Below are 16,111 nucleotides of genomic sequence, written 5' to 3' on the forward strand. Positions count from 1 at the left end.
CAGCCAGGAGCCTAATTATGTTGCTCAGTTAATTGCTTTAATTTACTGGGCTGGGATGGGAGGAACGAAGAGGTGATGAACAGTTCAAAGAGAACAGGAAGGAGGGGTTATGTGGAAAAGGTTCTCTGTAAGTTTACAAATATACAAAAACAAAAAGCACATCTTTCAAATAAAAATGACTACATTTTTATCTGGCAAAAAGTTGTATACACATGATTTAAATTTTTTTTTAAATTTTAACAGTTTTTGGCAATCTTAATAAAGTACAATATATTACAACCAAACCAAAAATAGTTGTTTAAGTAACAGCTGTTAAGAGTGATGTGATCCCTGATGCCCAGCCTCCCTCCCTATCCCACCCTACTCCTAGAGACAGAGAGAAAAGAAAAATCCTCCCATCTTGGTAAACTTGTTTCCCACCCCCGTTAGGAAGCTAACCAATAGGAAGCAACACAACAAGCGAGTAGTGTGTAGGAAGCCATGGGTCAGGCTCTGCATTAGCAGGAGCAGCCACCCTCACTGGCCGGAGGCTCCTGGGGTTTGTCCAACTTGATGTCGATCACTATAGGAGGTTGGGCTAAGGAAGACGACTCTCAGAGAAGCTGCCACATGCCTCATGCCCTGCCCTGTGACCCCTTAAATTGCTGCTCTGTCCCTCTGCAAACACAAAGGGACTCAGCTCTTCGCAGGGCTGCAGTGGCAAGGATGTGGTCACCAGCTCCCACCTTCTCCTCTTCCCCTACACACCCATCACCTCCCAACCCTTGTCCACCACAAGCAAAGCTTGTCCTGGGCTGTGATAGGACATCACCATCGACAACACAGGACAGGGAGCCCCCATCTTAGAAGCTTTCCCTGGTGACTAGGGCTCAAGGGCCAGTGCACAGCCACAACCTCCACCCTGTCATCTGTCTGTCCTACCCTGAAGTCCACTGGACAGGAAGTGCCCAGAGGGTCAGGTGTGGGTGCTCCCATCTCAAATCACAGGGGAAAGTGAGCCTTGCCCTAGTTGGCAGCAGGAACATCAAACCCTTAATCGTTTGTTAGGGCATGCCACTTAATCTGAGCACAGCTGTGAGGAGTCACATCCATGGAGCTTTCTCTCCAGCCCCTTTCATCAGCACCCTTGGGGCCTGTGGGAATAAGTTCAAAATGCACAGCCAGACTATTCCCTCTGCCTCCTCACCAGGCTGAAAGCCCAGACTGAGATTCAGCCTTGCACGGACCCAAGTTCTAATTGCACCTGAGGACTAAACCTTTGGGTAGTTCTTCCTGCAGTGGGCTTTGGTGCCTGTGTAGGATCTGCGCTGGATGGGGATGGTAGGGTGGGGTGGTGTACCAAGCACTCCTATAGGACTTGATGTTGACATCTCAGGGATATTTGGATGTCCCCTATCTGAGGATATAGGAGAGATTCTTTTGGCTTAAAGTATCATGAAAAGACATGCATCTCCTGAAGTCTACATTGTTCCTCCTTGCCTTGGCTATGAGGAAGCTTAGAACTAGTATTTTAGCCACCTCTAAAAACCACTCAGAAGGGGATGTATTTTGGGTATGGCTTTTCTTCTCGCACGACTTTATCTTATTTGTGTGTATGTATATATGTGTACATATATACACACATACTTTTTATACCATGGTGGAGTATAAGTGAATAAGTAAATAGGCAATAAACAAATGCTTTCTTTCCCACCTCCCGCTACAACCCAGTGTGGTCCTCTCCACTCCAGTGAACTGGTTCTACTCCTCTACTCCCTTGTGTTTTTATAAACAGAATGCCAAGAATGCCCTGTTGCTGCTCTCTGCCAGCTGTGAGTCAGTGGCCCCAATAGGCCCAATAGGCTCCAGTCCCCGACTGTACTTCCAGTGTTGGCATGGGCCTCTCTGGAGCCTCTTGGTCCTCTCCAGGTGCCCCCTCTGAGCCCACCTACCCCTCTCTTGGTACAGTGGCTTTCCAAACCCAGCTTTGGTGACATTATGCCATAACCTGGTGCAGAAACACCACCTCCACAGATTTCTTACTCTGGCACTTAAGCCTTCCCAAAAGTCAGTGGACTCTGGCTCATGCAATCACACCTCAAGGCTCCAGCAACTGGATCTTGCCCTTTGCAAACACACCCTCTGCTTTCCTTCTTTCCTTTGCTCATGCTTTCCCCTTCCCCACACCCAGGCTCCCTCCCCAGCTCCACTTATAAAACTTGTTTTTGGTCTTTGGTCAGGGCTCACGTGTAAGACAGAGTCCCTCTGTGCTGGCACTGCACTAGCCCTGTAGATGTGTCACTGCACTACATCAAACCTGTGGGGTGGCAAGTAAAACACACTGTCCAGCAAGGAGGCCAGGGAGACTAGGTACAAATGCAAGGCTGCCTGACCCCAGAATTATGCCTTTAATTACATTGGGGCTGGGGATCAAACCCACACCTCGAACATGGTAAGCACTCACATATGCTAAGGACATGCTCTACCACTGAGCTACACTCCCAGCCTGGAGTTATGCTCTTAAATGACCTGGCCATGCCATGTCCCTCCTGTGCTGGTTTCTCAACCTCAGCACTACTGGTATTTTGTGCCAGCTAATTCTTTGAGGGCTGTCCTGTGCAGGTAGGCCATTAAGTAGCATCCTTGACCTCTACTCATTAGATTCCATAGCACTTATTCCCCTCCCCCAAACTTAGAACAATCAAAAATGTCTGCAGAGTTTGCCCAATGTCCTCTGTGGGTAAGGGAGTACTATCAGTCATTGTTGAGAATCACTGCTCTACCTGAAAGGCTGGTCACTGGTACAGTACTACATTCTGTCCAATGTGGAAGTTACTTGACTGCCATTAAAAATAAATCATCGCATGCAGAACCTGATCCAGAATACTCTTATATACTGCATAACACTTTCAGACTACATCAAAAAATCTCAGAAACTTGTCCCAGGCTCTGCCTTAGATCTGGGGATAGGCCCAGGATGTGTATTTGTAACGAGTTCTTTCTTTGGAGCATTCTAATGCACAGGTACCTGGGAAACAATTCTACAGACACTCCTAGAACAGATTTAAAACATTGGCTATAGTCTTGGAATGCAGAGGTCTAGATCTTTTGCCAGGAGTTTTTATACATATTCTATCATATAATGTCACATCTTTCCTTGTAATGCCACACGCTACTGACCTTTAGTGTTCAGGGGTTGCTTGGTGACAATAAAGAACAAGGATGAACAAGTTCAGCCAAGTGTAAAAATCCCCAGAAGAGAAAACTCACTGTGGATGATTCCCCCAGGCCTTGAGAGGCTTGCTATGTGTCTTCTTTGGGCAGAGCAAAGTGAGTTGACCTTGTCCCTCTGGCTCACAGACAACACTCAAGGCCTACTGCTTCTACCCTTTGGCTCCTGAAATAACGATAAGTGGGCCCAGACAGCCTGTTGTGATCTTTCCCGAATGGCTGGGCATGCTAGCAGCTCTTAGCTCTACTGTCAGCACAATCCTCTCTGTCTGGAATGTCAAAGCACCTCAGTGCTCTGGTAGAGTTCAATCATCTGTAGGACACAAATATTTGGCTTTGGTACCAGGTCTGTCAACTAACCAGCTGGGAGGCCTTGGGCATGCTCTTCCTTGCATGGCATGTTCCTGTCCTTTCTCCTTAGGAACATTTCATACATGTCCAAGTTACTGCCATTCCTTTGTATATGCCAGCCTTGCTCAGAAAACGCCCAGGGCCCATGCCACAGAGGCATACTATTTAGGCAGAAATCAGGAAAGGAGCCTTGTGTGTGCAGATCCAGCAAGGGGCTTGTGGCTCTACTGTTTTGTGGCCCCTCAACCCCCTTTCTTAAGAGAGCAGAGGACAAATAGGCAAGGGGTTGCTGGACAGAAAGACTGACTAGCCGGCCCTGGGGAGGCCTTCTGTTTCGGGTGTAAAGATGAGGTACAACAGTCCCTCAACTGCACCTAGAAGCAGAAGACAGACACTCCAAGCCCACACACTTGTCAGATCCTTGACAGAGTGGATAAGGCCAAGTGTGAATGTCTCGCACATCACAAGGTACAATGTGGTTGGTCTTGATGTTGAACATAATTCCAGACATAACCCTAACATCTTCAAAACATCTGGTTTGAACCATCAGTAAACAGCAGCACTGGCCCACCATTCTGGCTAAACCAGAGTGGCTGCCACCTCCACCTGGTCCCTTCAGGGAGCTGTTCAAGACTGGTCCAGCCCATGTCTTGTAGAAGGCCTGGTCAGTGAGTTTCCAGACAGTGTGAGGGAGAGTTGGGTCTGCTAGATGGGGGAATCCCATAGCTGGGAAAAGGGATGATCTCATCCTTGTAGTCTGCCTGCTATGTGCCCTCTGTACTTTTTCTCCCCAGGGGCCCATGGGTTACCCATAGCTGGCTGACACACTATGATAAAGATGTGCTAGGTGTCACCCTGGACTAAGCCCATCTGACCTGACCATGGCCTGGCATAGGCCTCTGGGAGAATGTGAAGGAAATGGTCACCACCCTCCCCAGTCAGTGGGCCACACCTTTGCAGTAGGCAAGATGAGATCAGGCTGTCTGCAACCCTTCTCCCTCTGGCAGGTGTGCAGGGAACACCTACACCTCGACTCGCCTCCTGTCCCTTGGTCCTGCTCTAATCATGGCCCTACAGGCTGCCTTCCATATGTTCCTGGCATCTCAAAGGATGTGCACTCACAGGTGACACCATGAAGGCTCTCTCCCAGCACTTCCAGTGAGTTTCAAGGGGTCCCTGACGGCCCCCAAGCCTGTTTCTTCACCTGTAACTGGAGTATCACAACTGACCAACGAAGAGATAGTCCTCACACTTATTCCCCTCAGCCATGTCTATCCTTTGGGGATACACCAACTATTATTTGACCTCTTGGGACAGCTGGGGAACCTGCTCTTTGGGACTCATTATGCTCTGAGGCTCCCAGTATCCAGACCCTGGCCGCACTCAGGCCCAGGCTACATCAGGCAGAGGGGAGGGACAAGTGTGGCCAGGATGTCAACTCTTTTTGGCTTTCAATATTGAGCTACTTGTTTTAACCCTCATCAGCCTGAAGTTGCCCTTTGACTTCTTGGAGTGTTCTCTGGTTTGTCCTATGAGGACGAGTGGAGGATGCTGGGAAGCTGCTGTGTAGGGACCCACCCCATTCTGAAGAATTTAGGCTGGGGACTGAGTGTTCAGTCTTGAGGGGTGTACTCAGGCAGGGAATCTGACTTGGTGGAATCAAAGCAGTTCTCCTCTTGTCCTCTCTGTTGCCCTTTGAGGGACAGTGTCCCCAAATGGAATTGGGCTGGATGAGGAAGCAAGCCCAAGTGTGAATCCTAACTCTCCAACTGACGTGCTGTGGGGCATTAGGCAAATCAGGCAATATCCCTGAACCTCAATTTCAGCACCTAAGTGTGGGCTCACGTTTGGGTTGGACTATGCAGGTCATGTGGAACCCTGTTTCACAGAGCAGTGGGGAGACGGGGCTGTGCGGGACTGTGCAGGGCTGTGCACAGGAAGCAGGCAGGACATGGAAGGGGGTGTTAACTGAGGGAGTCACCTTGTGTAGACTGAGACATGATGCAGTCACATCTGCGGTGCACAGAAGCCTTCCCTGGAGTGGAGAATCTACCTGTTCTCATGAAAAACTCAGATTGTTCACTAGAAAAGGGCAGCGTTACTACTTCTCCCTCCCTGCCCTATACCACATCTCTGGCTGCCCCTTAGTGCTGTGGAAGAAGAAGCATTGATGCTTAGAGCTGGACAGGGCTGAAAGATGGCTCAGCTATAATCCTAAGTGTGAATAAATGGCTTCTCTGGCACATTTTTCACTCACGTGAGAGAGGAAAAGGATACTCCCTTCTTTGCTTTTCTCCTGGACATTCTCCATGCCGGGCAGAGCCGATGCCACACGTCTGAAGAGCTGCCAAGAAGGGGAAAATGCAGGGTAAGCCCCACCCCTCGTCTTCCCCTCCACCCTGTTGTGTCTCCACCCTCTCATTTCTCCTTGTCTTTTCTGCCAGACAGTGCCCTCATGGGCAGGGCTGCTCCTAAACTCTCTGCTACCCCTCCCCACCTGTGCCTCTCCCAGAGCGGAGCCCTGGCAGGGCTCAGTGTGTGGAAGGAGAGAGCAAAGCCTCAGCAGGCTGCCTACAGGGTCACTAGCAGCGAGCTTGGGTCATAGTAGAGACTGAAAGGGAGCTATTCTGGTGCAAAGAATGATCCAGCCCCCCCTGTATTCAGGCCCTTAGGTGGGCTTCTGCTGCTGCTCTCATAGGGACTGGTCATAGGAAGCCAACTTGGTCCTGCCTTTAGGACAAACAACTCTCTCCAGAAGAGTCCTATGGTCTGCAGGCACTGAGGCAGGCGACAATGGGAGCCAGGGCCACAGTCAAGAGGGACATGGGAGTGTGGACATAATACTGTGGGGGGGGTGTGGATGTGTGGATGATGTGTACATGGTATGTGTGTGCTGTCTGTAGGGGTATGTGTAGAATGCTTGTGTATGGTGTGAGTGGCAAATGTGTGCATAAAAGCATACAGGGGAATGTGTGTGAGTGCAAGTGTGAACAGGGGGTGTTTTATGTGGGTCTGTGCAAGTGTAGGGAAAGGTGTATTTGGTGTGTGTGTATGGATGAGTGGGTTTTCTATGCATGTCTGTGTAATTGTGGGCATATTGGGTGGGGGTGGGCTGCAGGGATGTGCCTGGTAGGGGAGGTGCTGGCAGACATGAAATCTTGGAGGTAACAAGCACAAAGCGGTACCATAAGGCACCAAAGACCCCAAACTTCTATGGTCTGAATGTGTGCATCCTTCCAAAATTCATCTGTTGAAACCTATGTGATGGTATTACAGGTGAGGCTGCTAGGAGGTGGCTAGCATGAGGGCAGAGCCCTCGCGAATGGATTAATGCCCTTATGGATGAAGCCCAAGGGAGCCTGTCCCTTCTGTTTTTGCCCCTTTGATGTGACTGTAGAAGGTATCATTTTCCAGGAAACATGCCCCCACTAGACACTGCCACCACCTTGATCTGAGACTTCCCACTCCCCAGAACTATGAGAATTAAATTTGTTGTTTTTAAGCCACACTGTCTATGGTGATTTATTACAGCTGTTCAAATAAACAAATAAATGAATACTGCCCCTCTCTCCGTAAATAACAACTGCAGGAACTCAGTGGGCTCTGAGCTTAGCGCCACTACAAGAGCTTCCTAAGGACAAGGTGAGTCTGACTCCTGGCCTTACCCCAGGGCCCAGCCCTCTCTGAGCACCTGGCTGGGTGACAAGGCTAAAGGTGGCCAGGGCCCTGGAGAGCCCAGCAGAGGCTGGGACCCCACAGGGAGTCTGCAGGAGTGTGAACATGGAGGGCAAGCGCGCTTTCCTCCATGGCCTGGCCCAGGCAGCCCCACTCTGCCTATCAAAATGGTCATAGCCTCTGCCAGTGGCCAAACCACCAGTCAGCAGGACCTTCTTGGGGTCAGGTGTGGGTCTCTGTGAGCACACACAGTCATGTTTGGTGTGGAGGAGTCTGTACTTTACAGAGACCCCATCTCTGAATCCCACGGGTTGGAACCGACCACATTTACCTTCCACTGAAACCACTGCTTGGGTTCCAGACCTTTCTGGGATGAAGTCAGGGGAGTCAGCACATCTATGGCTGGCCTGACACCCACAGAGGCTGGCAGGGGGTGGATGGGGCTGTGGGGAGGGCACTCTAACAGGGCAGAGGAGACTGAGCCCCAGGAGATCTACAGTCTCCTTAATGTCACCAGTGTCCTTTTGACTCTCTCCCTTCTTGCTCCCCTGCCACCACTCCTTCTCTACTGCCAGCAGCACCATCCACCCAGGGTGAACCATCACTGTACCCAGAAGGGGTAACCAGGCAGTACTGGTGGTGGGGGTGGAAAGGATACCATACTAGGCCAAGCTCCTCACATGGTACCCTGCCTATGTCATAGCACCCTGGTGCCAGCCTCTGATCCATGCTGCCCCTGCCCAGAATGCCTCCCTCCTTGACATCTCCCCAAGTCCTCCTCAATCTCAAAGCTGGGCCATCTTCACCTTGGCATAAGACAAGGACCTCTTTGGCAGTCTAGTGAAACCTAGGGTCTCCTTTTAATGTGTAAAATTGGGCTGGGGATTTAGCTTGATTACATGGAATTCTGAAGGAAAACATTTGGTGCTGAATTAAGCTTCCAAATATTTAAAGATGCAAATTTGTGACACAGTGACACTTGGCCTTCCTTACAAACATATTAAACAGCAAGAACCAGCAGTAGGGGGCCAGAGGTTTAGCTCAGTGGCGCCAGTGCCTGCCTGAGTTCGATCCCTGGTTCTGCAAAAAAAAAAAAAAAAAAGAACCAGCAGTAGGCCTAGTACCTACTGCGATACTAAAGTAGTTATTCGTATAAAGTTCAACTGTCAATGACAGAAAGCAGTAAGAAAACACCTGTGATTTCTGTCAATGAGAAAGCCATGGCACTGATGCCTACAGTTGTCACTGAAGAACATGCTACACAAGTTACAGGCCAGTGACTGGAAAAGCGGGACTTCTCTATCCCAAATTGCTGACCTGCTGAATCCTGTCCTTGGGCTACTTGGGGTGTGTGGATCTGGGCTAGGCAGGGTGCTTGGAGGCTCAGCCCTAAACTCCACCTGCTCTTCCTCCTGTGAGCTCAGGCCCACCATAATAGGCTCTTTGCTCCAAGCCTGAGTTGCCCTCCATGGTCCCAAGCACTTGTCAAGTCCGAGGCAGGAGCCCAGGATGCTGATGGGATTAAATTTTTGCACCTCTTATCCAAAGTGAGACAAGATGCCAGGAACTATGGCTTCCCTCAGGCACTTGGGAGTCAGTGCTGGACATGTACACAGCAGGGGCCCAAGACTGGTCACTGCTGGGGTGGCCAGTGACTGACACTTTCCTGAAAGCCCCCGAGGGGCTTTCCCCTCCTTTCATGTGCTTTGCAGCTCTGGACGTTCTTTGCATCTTCCCCAACTGGGTAGGTTTATGGGTTCTCTGGTTGGCTTCCCCAACTCAGGCCAGGGCAAGCAGGTCCTAGCCTGAGGTCGACAATGTCCAGAAGCCACTCATGGGCCTCCGTGACCCAGTCATGCAGGGCCAGCGCTAGGCGTGCCCTCACCTGCTTCACATTGTAGCCAGTCTTCGCGCTGGTCTCAATGAACATAACACTCAGTTCTTTGGCACGCTGCTCCCCTTCCTCGATAGTTATCTGCCTGGAGATGAGGGGGAGAGGGCAATCAGTTCTGAGGAGGAGCAGCTCCTGGCAGAGGTGGAGGAAATAATGTGAGATGAGGCAGGACGGACTGGCAAGACAGAGGGAGCCAGTCCTGAACACAGGCTCCAAGCCTGAGGTTCCCTCCGAGGGTTCCAACCAGAGTCTTCCCAAGAGGAATGGGGCAGCAGGCACAGAGGACACCAGCCCTTCCCCTATTCCTTCCACAGTGGCTTTCTGTTAAGAGGCAGGCCTGGGGCAGGCTGTGCCATACCAGTGTTCCCAGAGGTCACTAGAATAGCAGCCTACAGCTGTTCACAGCTTCCAGCCACATACTCCCTCCCTGGGTGGTACTGTAAGTCCCTTTTGTCCAAGGCAAACACCAAGGTTAAAAGTAACTCCCCCATGCTGGGCATGATGGTACATGCCTGTAATTCTAGCCCTCTGGGAGGCTGAGGCAGGAAGATCACAAGTTCAAGCCCAAACTGGGCAACTTAATGATTTAGCAAGACCCTGTCTCAAAATAAAAACATTTAAAAAGAGCTGAGGATTCAGGTCAGTGCAAAGGCTCTGGGTTCAACCCAAAGCACAAAAATCAAAAAACAAAAACAAAGAAGTAACACACACAAGGCCACAAAGCTACTTAGCAAAGGAACTGGGGTCAGAGCCCACTTTCCTTATCTCAAGAATGAAATTCTCACCAAGTAGACCCTGACACACTGTGGGAAGCCCTTGTGCTTTGTTCGCTTTATCTGCCCAAGTCAGAGTCTATGAGAAAAGTAGACAAACACATGGAAGGACTCTGGTCGGCTGTGTCCAGAAAGGAAGTCTTGGAAAAGGCTCTTCCAAGGCAGCTTCATACCCAGCAACAAGCCAGGCTGCAAAGGCTGGGCACAGGGTTGTGTTCTACACGTTCTGTAGACTCGAACCTGGGACCAGGGTGCACACACGCCACACACCAGTGCAGGCATTTAAGAGGCAGGGGTATGAAACACAAGTAGAACTCCTGGGGCCAGAGTTTCTACTCTGTGCCATGATCACTGTCGACCAAGACCATGCACTGCTGGGCTGGGCCAGGCTCACAGGGCGGTGTGCAGATTGCTCAGTGCCCTGTTCCTGGGCAGTGGCTGACAGGGGTCTCAAGAGATGACATACCCACAGAGTGTGCAGGGGTCCTACCCGGTGTTCTCACAGCTCCTGTGGACGGTGATGGTCCAGAAGCAGACTCACTACCTATGCATCCAGAACTACTGATCAGGGGCAGTCACAGAGAAGCGGGGAGCAGCTGGGCCTCTCAGCCCTGCACTTCTGTGCCCCAGCGCCTACCTCTTGTCCGCCAGGTCCGTCTTGTTGCCCACCAGCATGATGATGACGTCACTGCCCCTCTCTGTCCTGACGTCATCAATCCACTTAGAGGTCTGCTGGAAGGAATTAAGATCTGGAGGCATAAAGTAAGGATATACTGTAAGTGAGGGCTGGCCCCAGAGGGGCGTCAGGAGGAGGAAGAGGGGTGGGAGAGCCTGTACTCTGACTCCTGGGACAGGGCAGCACTGTCCACACAGACCAGGCCAGCTGGGAGCTGAGGGGAGCAGCTGCCCTCCAGGGAGCCTGGTGAGGAGCTGAGAGGCTGGCTGACAAATCACAGCTGGTTCTGCCCAGGGACTAGCACATTCTCCTACCCTGACATGTACGTACACACACAAACACACACACACACACACCCCAGCCAGGACAAGGCAGGGGCAGAGAGACTAGAGCCAGGCTGGCTTCAGCAACTCAGCATCTGCCCTACTCTTTTGGGGGACACATGTGTACATGAGCACATAGATGCGGGCCTGGCCAGGGTCGCACCTGGGCCCTGGAGCCCCTGACAGGAACCTCCCTTCAAGCACAGACTCTCATCACTTACTTGTGATGTCGTACACCACCACAGCCACTGTGGAGTCCCGAATATAGCTGGGGATCAGGCTACGGAACCTTTCCTGGCCAGCTGTGTCCCAAAGCTGCAGTCGAACCTGCAGGGCCGGAGTAGAGGGGTCAGTGAGGCAGTGAGCTCCTCCTGGTCGAGAGGGCTGAGGAACATCTCTATGATGCTGGCACCACCAGTTCCGGCCCCCAGGCTTGGCACAGACTCTCTGGGGTGCCTAGCTAAGGGTCCCAAGAAATAAGCCCGATGGAGCCTCCCCTGTCCTCCCCGTTCTAAAATCAGGTGCTTACCGTACGGTCCTCCAAGTACATGGTTTTTGACAAGAAGTCAATCCCAATGGTTGCCTGTTAGATAAAAAAAAAGGTCAAATTGGAAAGTTTTGCAAAGCAAGGGGGCAAAAGCTCAGTGGCCCCAGGCAGAGGAATAAACCAGCAAGAAGGGACACCCACGCTAAGTCTGATGTAGGCTCTGCACTCAACATTCCTCTCAGACAAAGGGAGCTTGCACTAACCAAGGGCAAGAGCAATATTTTAGGGAGGGATACTCTTTGGAGTGGAAGACAAAAATGCTCTGGAAATGGTGACAGTGCGTGGGGGTACACAGAAGAGGTCCCACCCAGAATAGCAAGGCTGCTACAATGTTCATCCCTGTCCCCCCTCAGGTGGGGCCCCCCCCTCAAATCCCCTAGAGTTCCCAAAACCTTTCCTCTGAGTCCTAGAACACAAGTTTGGGCTCACCACTGTCTCAAGAAAGATCTTGTCACTGTAGTGAAACACAGAGCAGCTGGCTGGCCTCTGGTGACAGCACTGCAGACTATACAGAACAGCATCTTGCCGGACACCCCACTGGTTCTCTTAAGCCATGCTGGGAGTTAAGTGTCAGCAGCACCCCTGTGCCACACCTGTGCCACACCTGTGCCTCTTCTATCCTAGCATCTGGGAGAGGCAGCCAGTCTTGCAACCAGATCACTGAGACCCGTCACTCACTTGCTGTGTGGCCTCAGCCAGGCCACCCAACCTTGATGGGCTTCATGTGCACGCAGCGTCATGAGCAGGAGCTAAGATGCCATTGTTGTCAAATGGAGCCATCATTGCTGCGTCATTAACAACAGCAAAACTCAGTCTCAGATTGAGTGTTTAGGTCACTGATTAGATGCAGTGTGGTCTACCGCATGATTAGAATCCTTGCAAGCAGTTCAAAACCATGTTCTTGAAAAGAATTTAAGGATTTGGGCAGTCACTGAGTGAAAAAAAATACTGTAAGACATTATGTGGAGTGTGACCCCAATTTGATTAACTGAAGTAGATACGAGTATTCTTTGTATTTTCTTCAACACTGAAGTATTGGGATACACTTTGTACAAGTGTCTGAATAGTGACATTATGGGCAATTTTTTGTTCCCTTCATTATACATTTTTCTATTTTCTACCATGTACATACAGTTCTAAAATTAGAAGGAAAGGTCTTTTGAAACAAAAATGTAGTTTAAATTAAGTTTCAAAGAGTAGAAAAGTGGTATGAATTCTAACTACAAAAAATACAACCAAGGAAGGCCCACAGAAATAGAAAAGCTCAGGTTTCCAGGGCCCCAGTGTGCACCGTGTGTGTGTGTGTGTGTGTGTGTGTGTGTGTGTAGGCCTGCACACTAACAAAATCACATGCCCAACACATTCCACAAAGCACTGAACATGGCTGTGTCCTCCTGGAATTCTACTTTAATGCAGTGGAGAGCTCCATGTTAGGGAGAGTTGTTTTACACGCTAGAACACACAATTCAAGAATATGCGTACTAGGCACAAACCTTAGACACAAGCCAACCCAATCCAACCCAATTACTTTGGAGATAAAGAGTAGACCTGGGAAGTTAAACAACAGGCCTAGTGTGGCTCTGTTAATCTGTGACAGTGCTGGCAGGGTCAGCGCTGAAAGCTGGGCAGCACTTGAGCTCTTTGTAGCCCAGTTGTGCAGTGTCCTGTCTAGCAGAGCTAGCAGGGAACAAGTCTGTAACTGGCAAATGCTGTGGACACAGCCTCACTCCCGAGCAGTCACACACTATTTCTTTCACTGGTGGTTCTTGACTGGCAGACTTATCTTCTCACACCCTTAAGGAGATGTGCAGAGCAGCGAGAAATGTCTCAACTCATCAATGGTCACCAGGCTCCCAGGAGTGCCAAACTCCTTCTGTGGAGTGACTCCTGAGCCAAAAGCACATTCATGGGCTTGGGACTAGAGGCAGAGACTGCCAGGTGTCCCCAGTGTACAATTTCAGATGTGTAAAAGGGCTCGTGGCTGTGACAGACTGTATTTTCAAGCTTTCTTTGTTGCTGAGTGGCTAAGATCCGGTCAAAGGATGTACACATCTCCTGGGATGGGTCTTTTGTGGGTGGATGTGCCCACAGCTGCCTCCTTTTGCTGGATCCTCCAGATGAGGATGACAGAGCAGTGATGGCAGATTTACAGAGCCTGATCCACTTATCCTGAGAATATATCCGAGAAGTACTGGATACCCAGATTGTGTATGACACAGACTTCATCCTCTGTTTTGTTTAAGCCACTGTCATTTTGAGTTTCTATTAACATATCGTAATTATACTCTAACTAATAACAAAGAACCATGGAGAATCATATTCCTCAAAGGTCAGCACCTGGATGGTGACAGAACTGCTACTGATTAAGTATAACAATAACTCCATTTCACTTCTGCTTCCATGACGGACAGAGAAGCAACCAGATGACAAGAAATTATCCCAGTGGATCAAGCCCCAGAAAAGCTCAGTACAGTGGCCTCCATAATTAGAAACACCATTTACTGCACACCCACATATCACATCTCTATTACATCTTATTATATAGCCTGACCAAAGAGGTGACAATAAGGAAAACCAGGCTAAAAGAGGCCAACTTCTGATTTCTCCAGCTCCCTCCTATCTTTTTTTTTTCATTTTTTAAAACATTTTCATATTTTATTGGTACATTTTAGGAATGCAATATAATGACATTCAACCCTGGAAATTTGCACCTTTACATAATCTCTCTTGGTTCTTATGTTTTCCCCCTTCCCCTGCCTTCCCTTCAACCCCTCCATCCCTCCCTATTTACAAAGACTTTGTTTCCATTTTTCCATTTTCTCATATTAATTCCATTCCCTTCTTTTCTTTCCCCTAACCCTCCCATTTCCCCTTCCCCTTTGCCCGTTTTCTTCCTATTTCACATTATCTATTATACCTTTTAGTCCTTATTTACACTTTTAAGTTTCTCACACTACAGAAATTTCAGTATTTACACGTGTCCTATTTATTTCACTTAAGAATATCGCCTCATTGTGCATCCATTTAGCTATAAATGTCTCTAATTTTTCATTTTTTATGGCTGAGTGCTACTCCATTTTATTAAAAAAAACCCCACATTTTCTTTATCTAGTCTCCAGTTGATGGGCAACTGGGCTGCTTTCAAGTTTTAGCTATTACAAACTGTGCTGCTATGAACATGGGCGCACATATATCACTGTGGTATGATACTTTTATTTCTTTGGGATAGATATCCATCAGAGGAATAGCTGGGTCAAATGGGACTTTCAGTCCAAGTTCTTCGAGGTATCTTCATATTGATTTCCACAGTGGTTGCACCAGTCTATACTCCCACCAGCAGTGGAGCAGTGTTCCTCTTTCCCCACAGCCCCACCAGCATTTGTTATTGGTTGATTTCCTCATAGCAGCCATTCTTCCTAGGGTGAGGTGGAATCTCAGCATTGTTTTCATTTGCATCTCTCGAATGACCAGTGTTGTTGAACGTTTTCTCATATGTTATTTGCTATTTCTACTTCTTTGTCTGAGAAATGTCTGTTCATTTCAGATGACCATTTTTGGATTGGGTTTTTAAATTTGGGAGGGCTGATCTTTTTAAGTTCTTTATAGAGTCTAGATAGTAGACCTTTGTTTGAGGAACAGCAGGTGAAAACTTTTCCCACACTGTATATTGTCTCTTCACACTGTTGTGGTTTCTCTTGCTGTGCAGAAGCTTTTTAGTAAGAAGAGATCCCCCTTGTTGATAGTTTGTGCTAGTTCATGGGCAACTGAGGTTTTGTTCATAAAATCTTTTCCTACACCAATGTCTTCAAGAGTTCTACCTAACATCTGTTCCATCCGGTTCAGCATTTCTGTTTTAATATTTAGATCTTTAATCCATTTTGATTTTAGTTTAGTGCATGGTGAGAGATATAGGTCTAGTTTTAATCTTTGGCAATTTGAAACCCAGTTTTTCCAGCACCATTTATTAATAAGGCTTTCTTCCAGTAAGAAGATGAGGTGGCTGAGTGTGTCTGGAGTTGTTTCTGCATGTTCTAATCTGTTCCACTGGTCCTTAGGTCTGTTTCTTTGCCAGTACCATGCTGTTTTTATCACAGTAGCTTTATAGTATAGTTTCAAGTTGGGGGTTGTAATACCCCCTGCCATGTCTCTGTTGACTAGAATTGCTTTTGCTATTCTGGGTTGCTTCTTGTTCCAAATGAATTTTTGGATTGTTTTCTCAAGGTCCGTGAAGTATGGTGCTGGGATTTAAACTGGGATTGCATTGAATCTATATAGCAGTTTTGGAAGTATGGCCATTTTCACTATGTTGATCCTTCCTAACCAGGAGCAGGGGATGTCTTTCCATTTTCTGATATCATCTTTAATCTCTCTTTTCAGAGTGTTATAGTTTTCAGATAAGAGGTCTTTGATTTCTTATGTTGACTCCTAGGTGTTTCAGTTTTTTGGATGCTATTGTGAAAGGAATTGTTTGCCCTATTTCTGTCTCAGTGCATCTGTTGTTCATGTACAGAAAAGCTATTGACTTTTGTGTGTTGACTTTGTATTCAGGTACTTTACTGACTTTGGTTATTAAGTTTAGAGGACTTTTGGTGGAGTTCTTGGGGTCTTCTATATAGAGTATCATGTCATCTGCAAATAATGACAATTTGACTTCATTTCCTA

The 16,111-nt window shown here is 48.5% G+C and overlaps 1 protein-coding gene across 1 annotated transcript in view; it reads right to left on the bottom strand.

Moving 5' to 3' along the window:
• The window catches only part of Rab6b (RAB6B, member RAS oncogene family), a 63,505-nt gene that overhangs the window by 3,918 nt on the left and 43,476 nt on the right, over nucleotides 1-16,111 (bottom strand). The window contains exons 3-8 of the mRNA XM_004834258.3: nucleotides 11,432-11,485; nucleotides 11,124-11,229; nucleotides 10,541-10,652; nucleotides 9,122-9,215; nucleotides 5,839-5,905; nucleotides 1-562 (exon numbers count right to left, since the gene is read on the bottom strand). The exon at nucleotides 1-562 is cut by the window's left edge and continues 3,918 nt beyond it. Of these exons, the coding sequence (XP_004834315.1) occupies nucleotides 498-562; nucleotides 5,839-5,905; nucleotides 9,122-9,215; nucleotides 10,541-10,652; nucleotides 11,124-11,229; nucleotides 11,432-11,485 (498 nt within the window). The 3' untranslated portion in view covers nucleotides 1-497. The remainder of the gene's footprint in view (nucleotides 563-5,838; nucleotides 5,906-9,121; nucleotides 9,216-10,540; nucleotides 10,653-11,123; nucleotides 11,230-11,431; nucleotides 11,486-16,111) is intronic.

Source organism: Heterocephalus glaber, unplaced genomic scaffold (genome assembly GCF_053883595.1).
Source record: "Heterocephalus glaber isolate CG9 unplaced genomic scaffold, H.glaber_assembly_v1.0 deba00001504, whole genome shotgun sequence".
In the NCBI taxonomy this organism is placed as follows: domain Eukaryota; kingdom Metazoa; phylum Chordata; class Mammalia; order Rodentia; family Bathyergidae; genus Heterocephalus; species Heterocephalus glaber.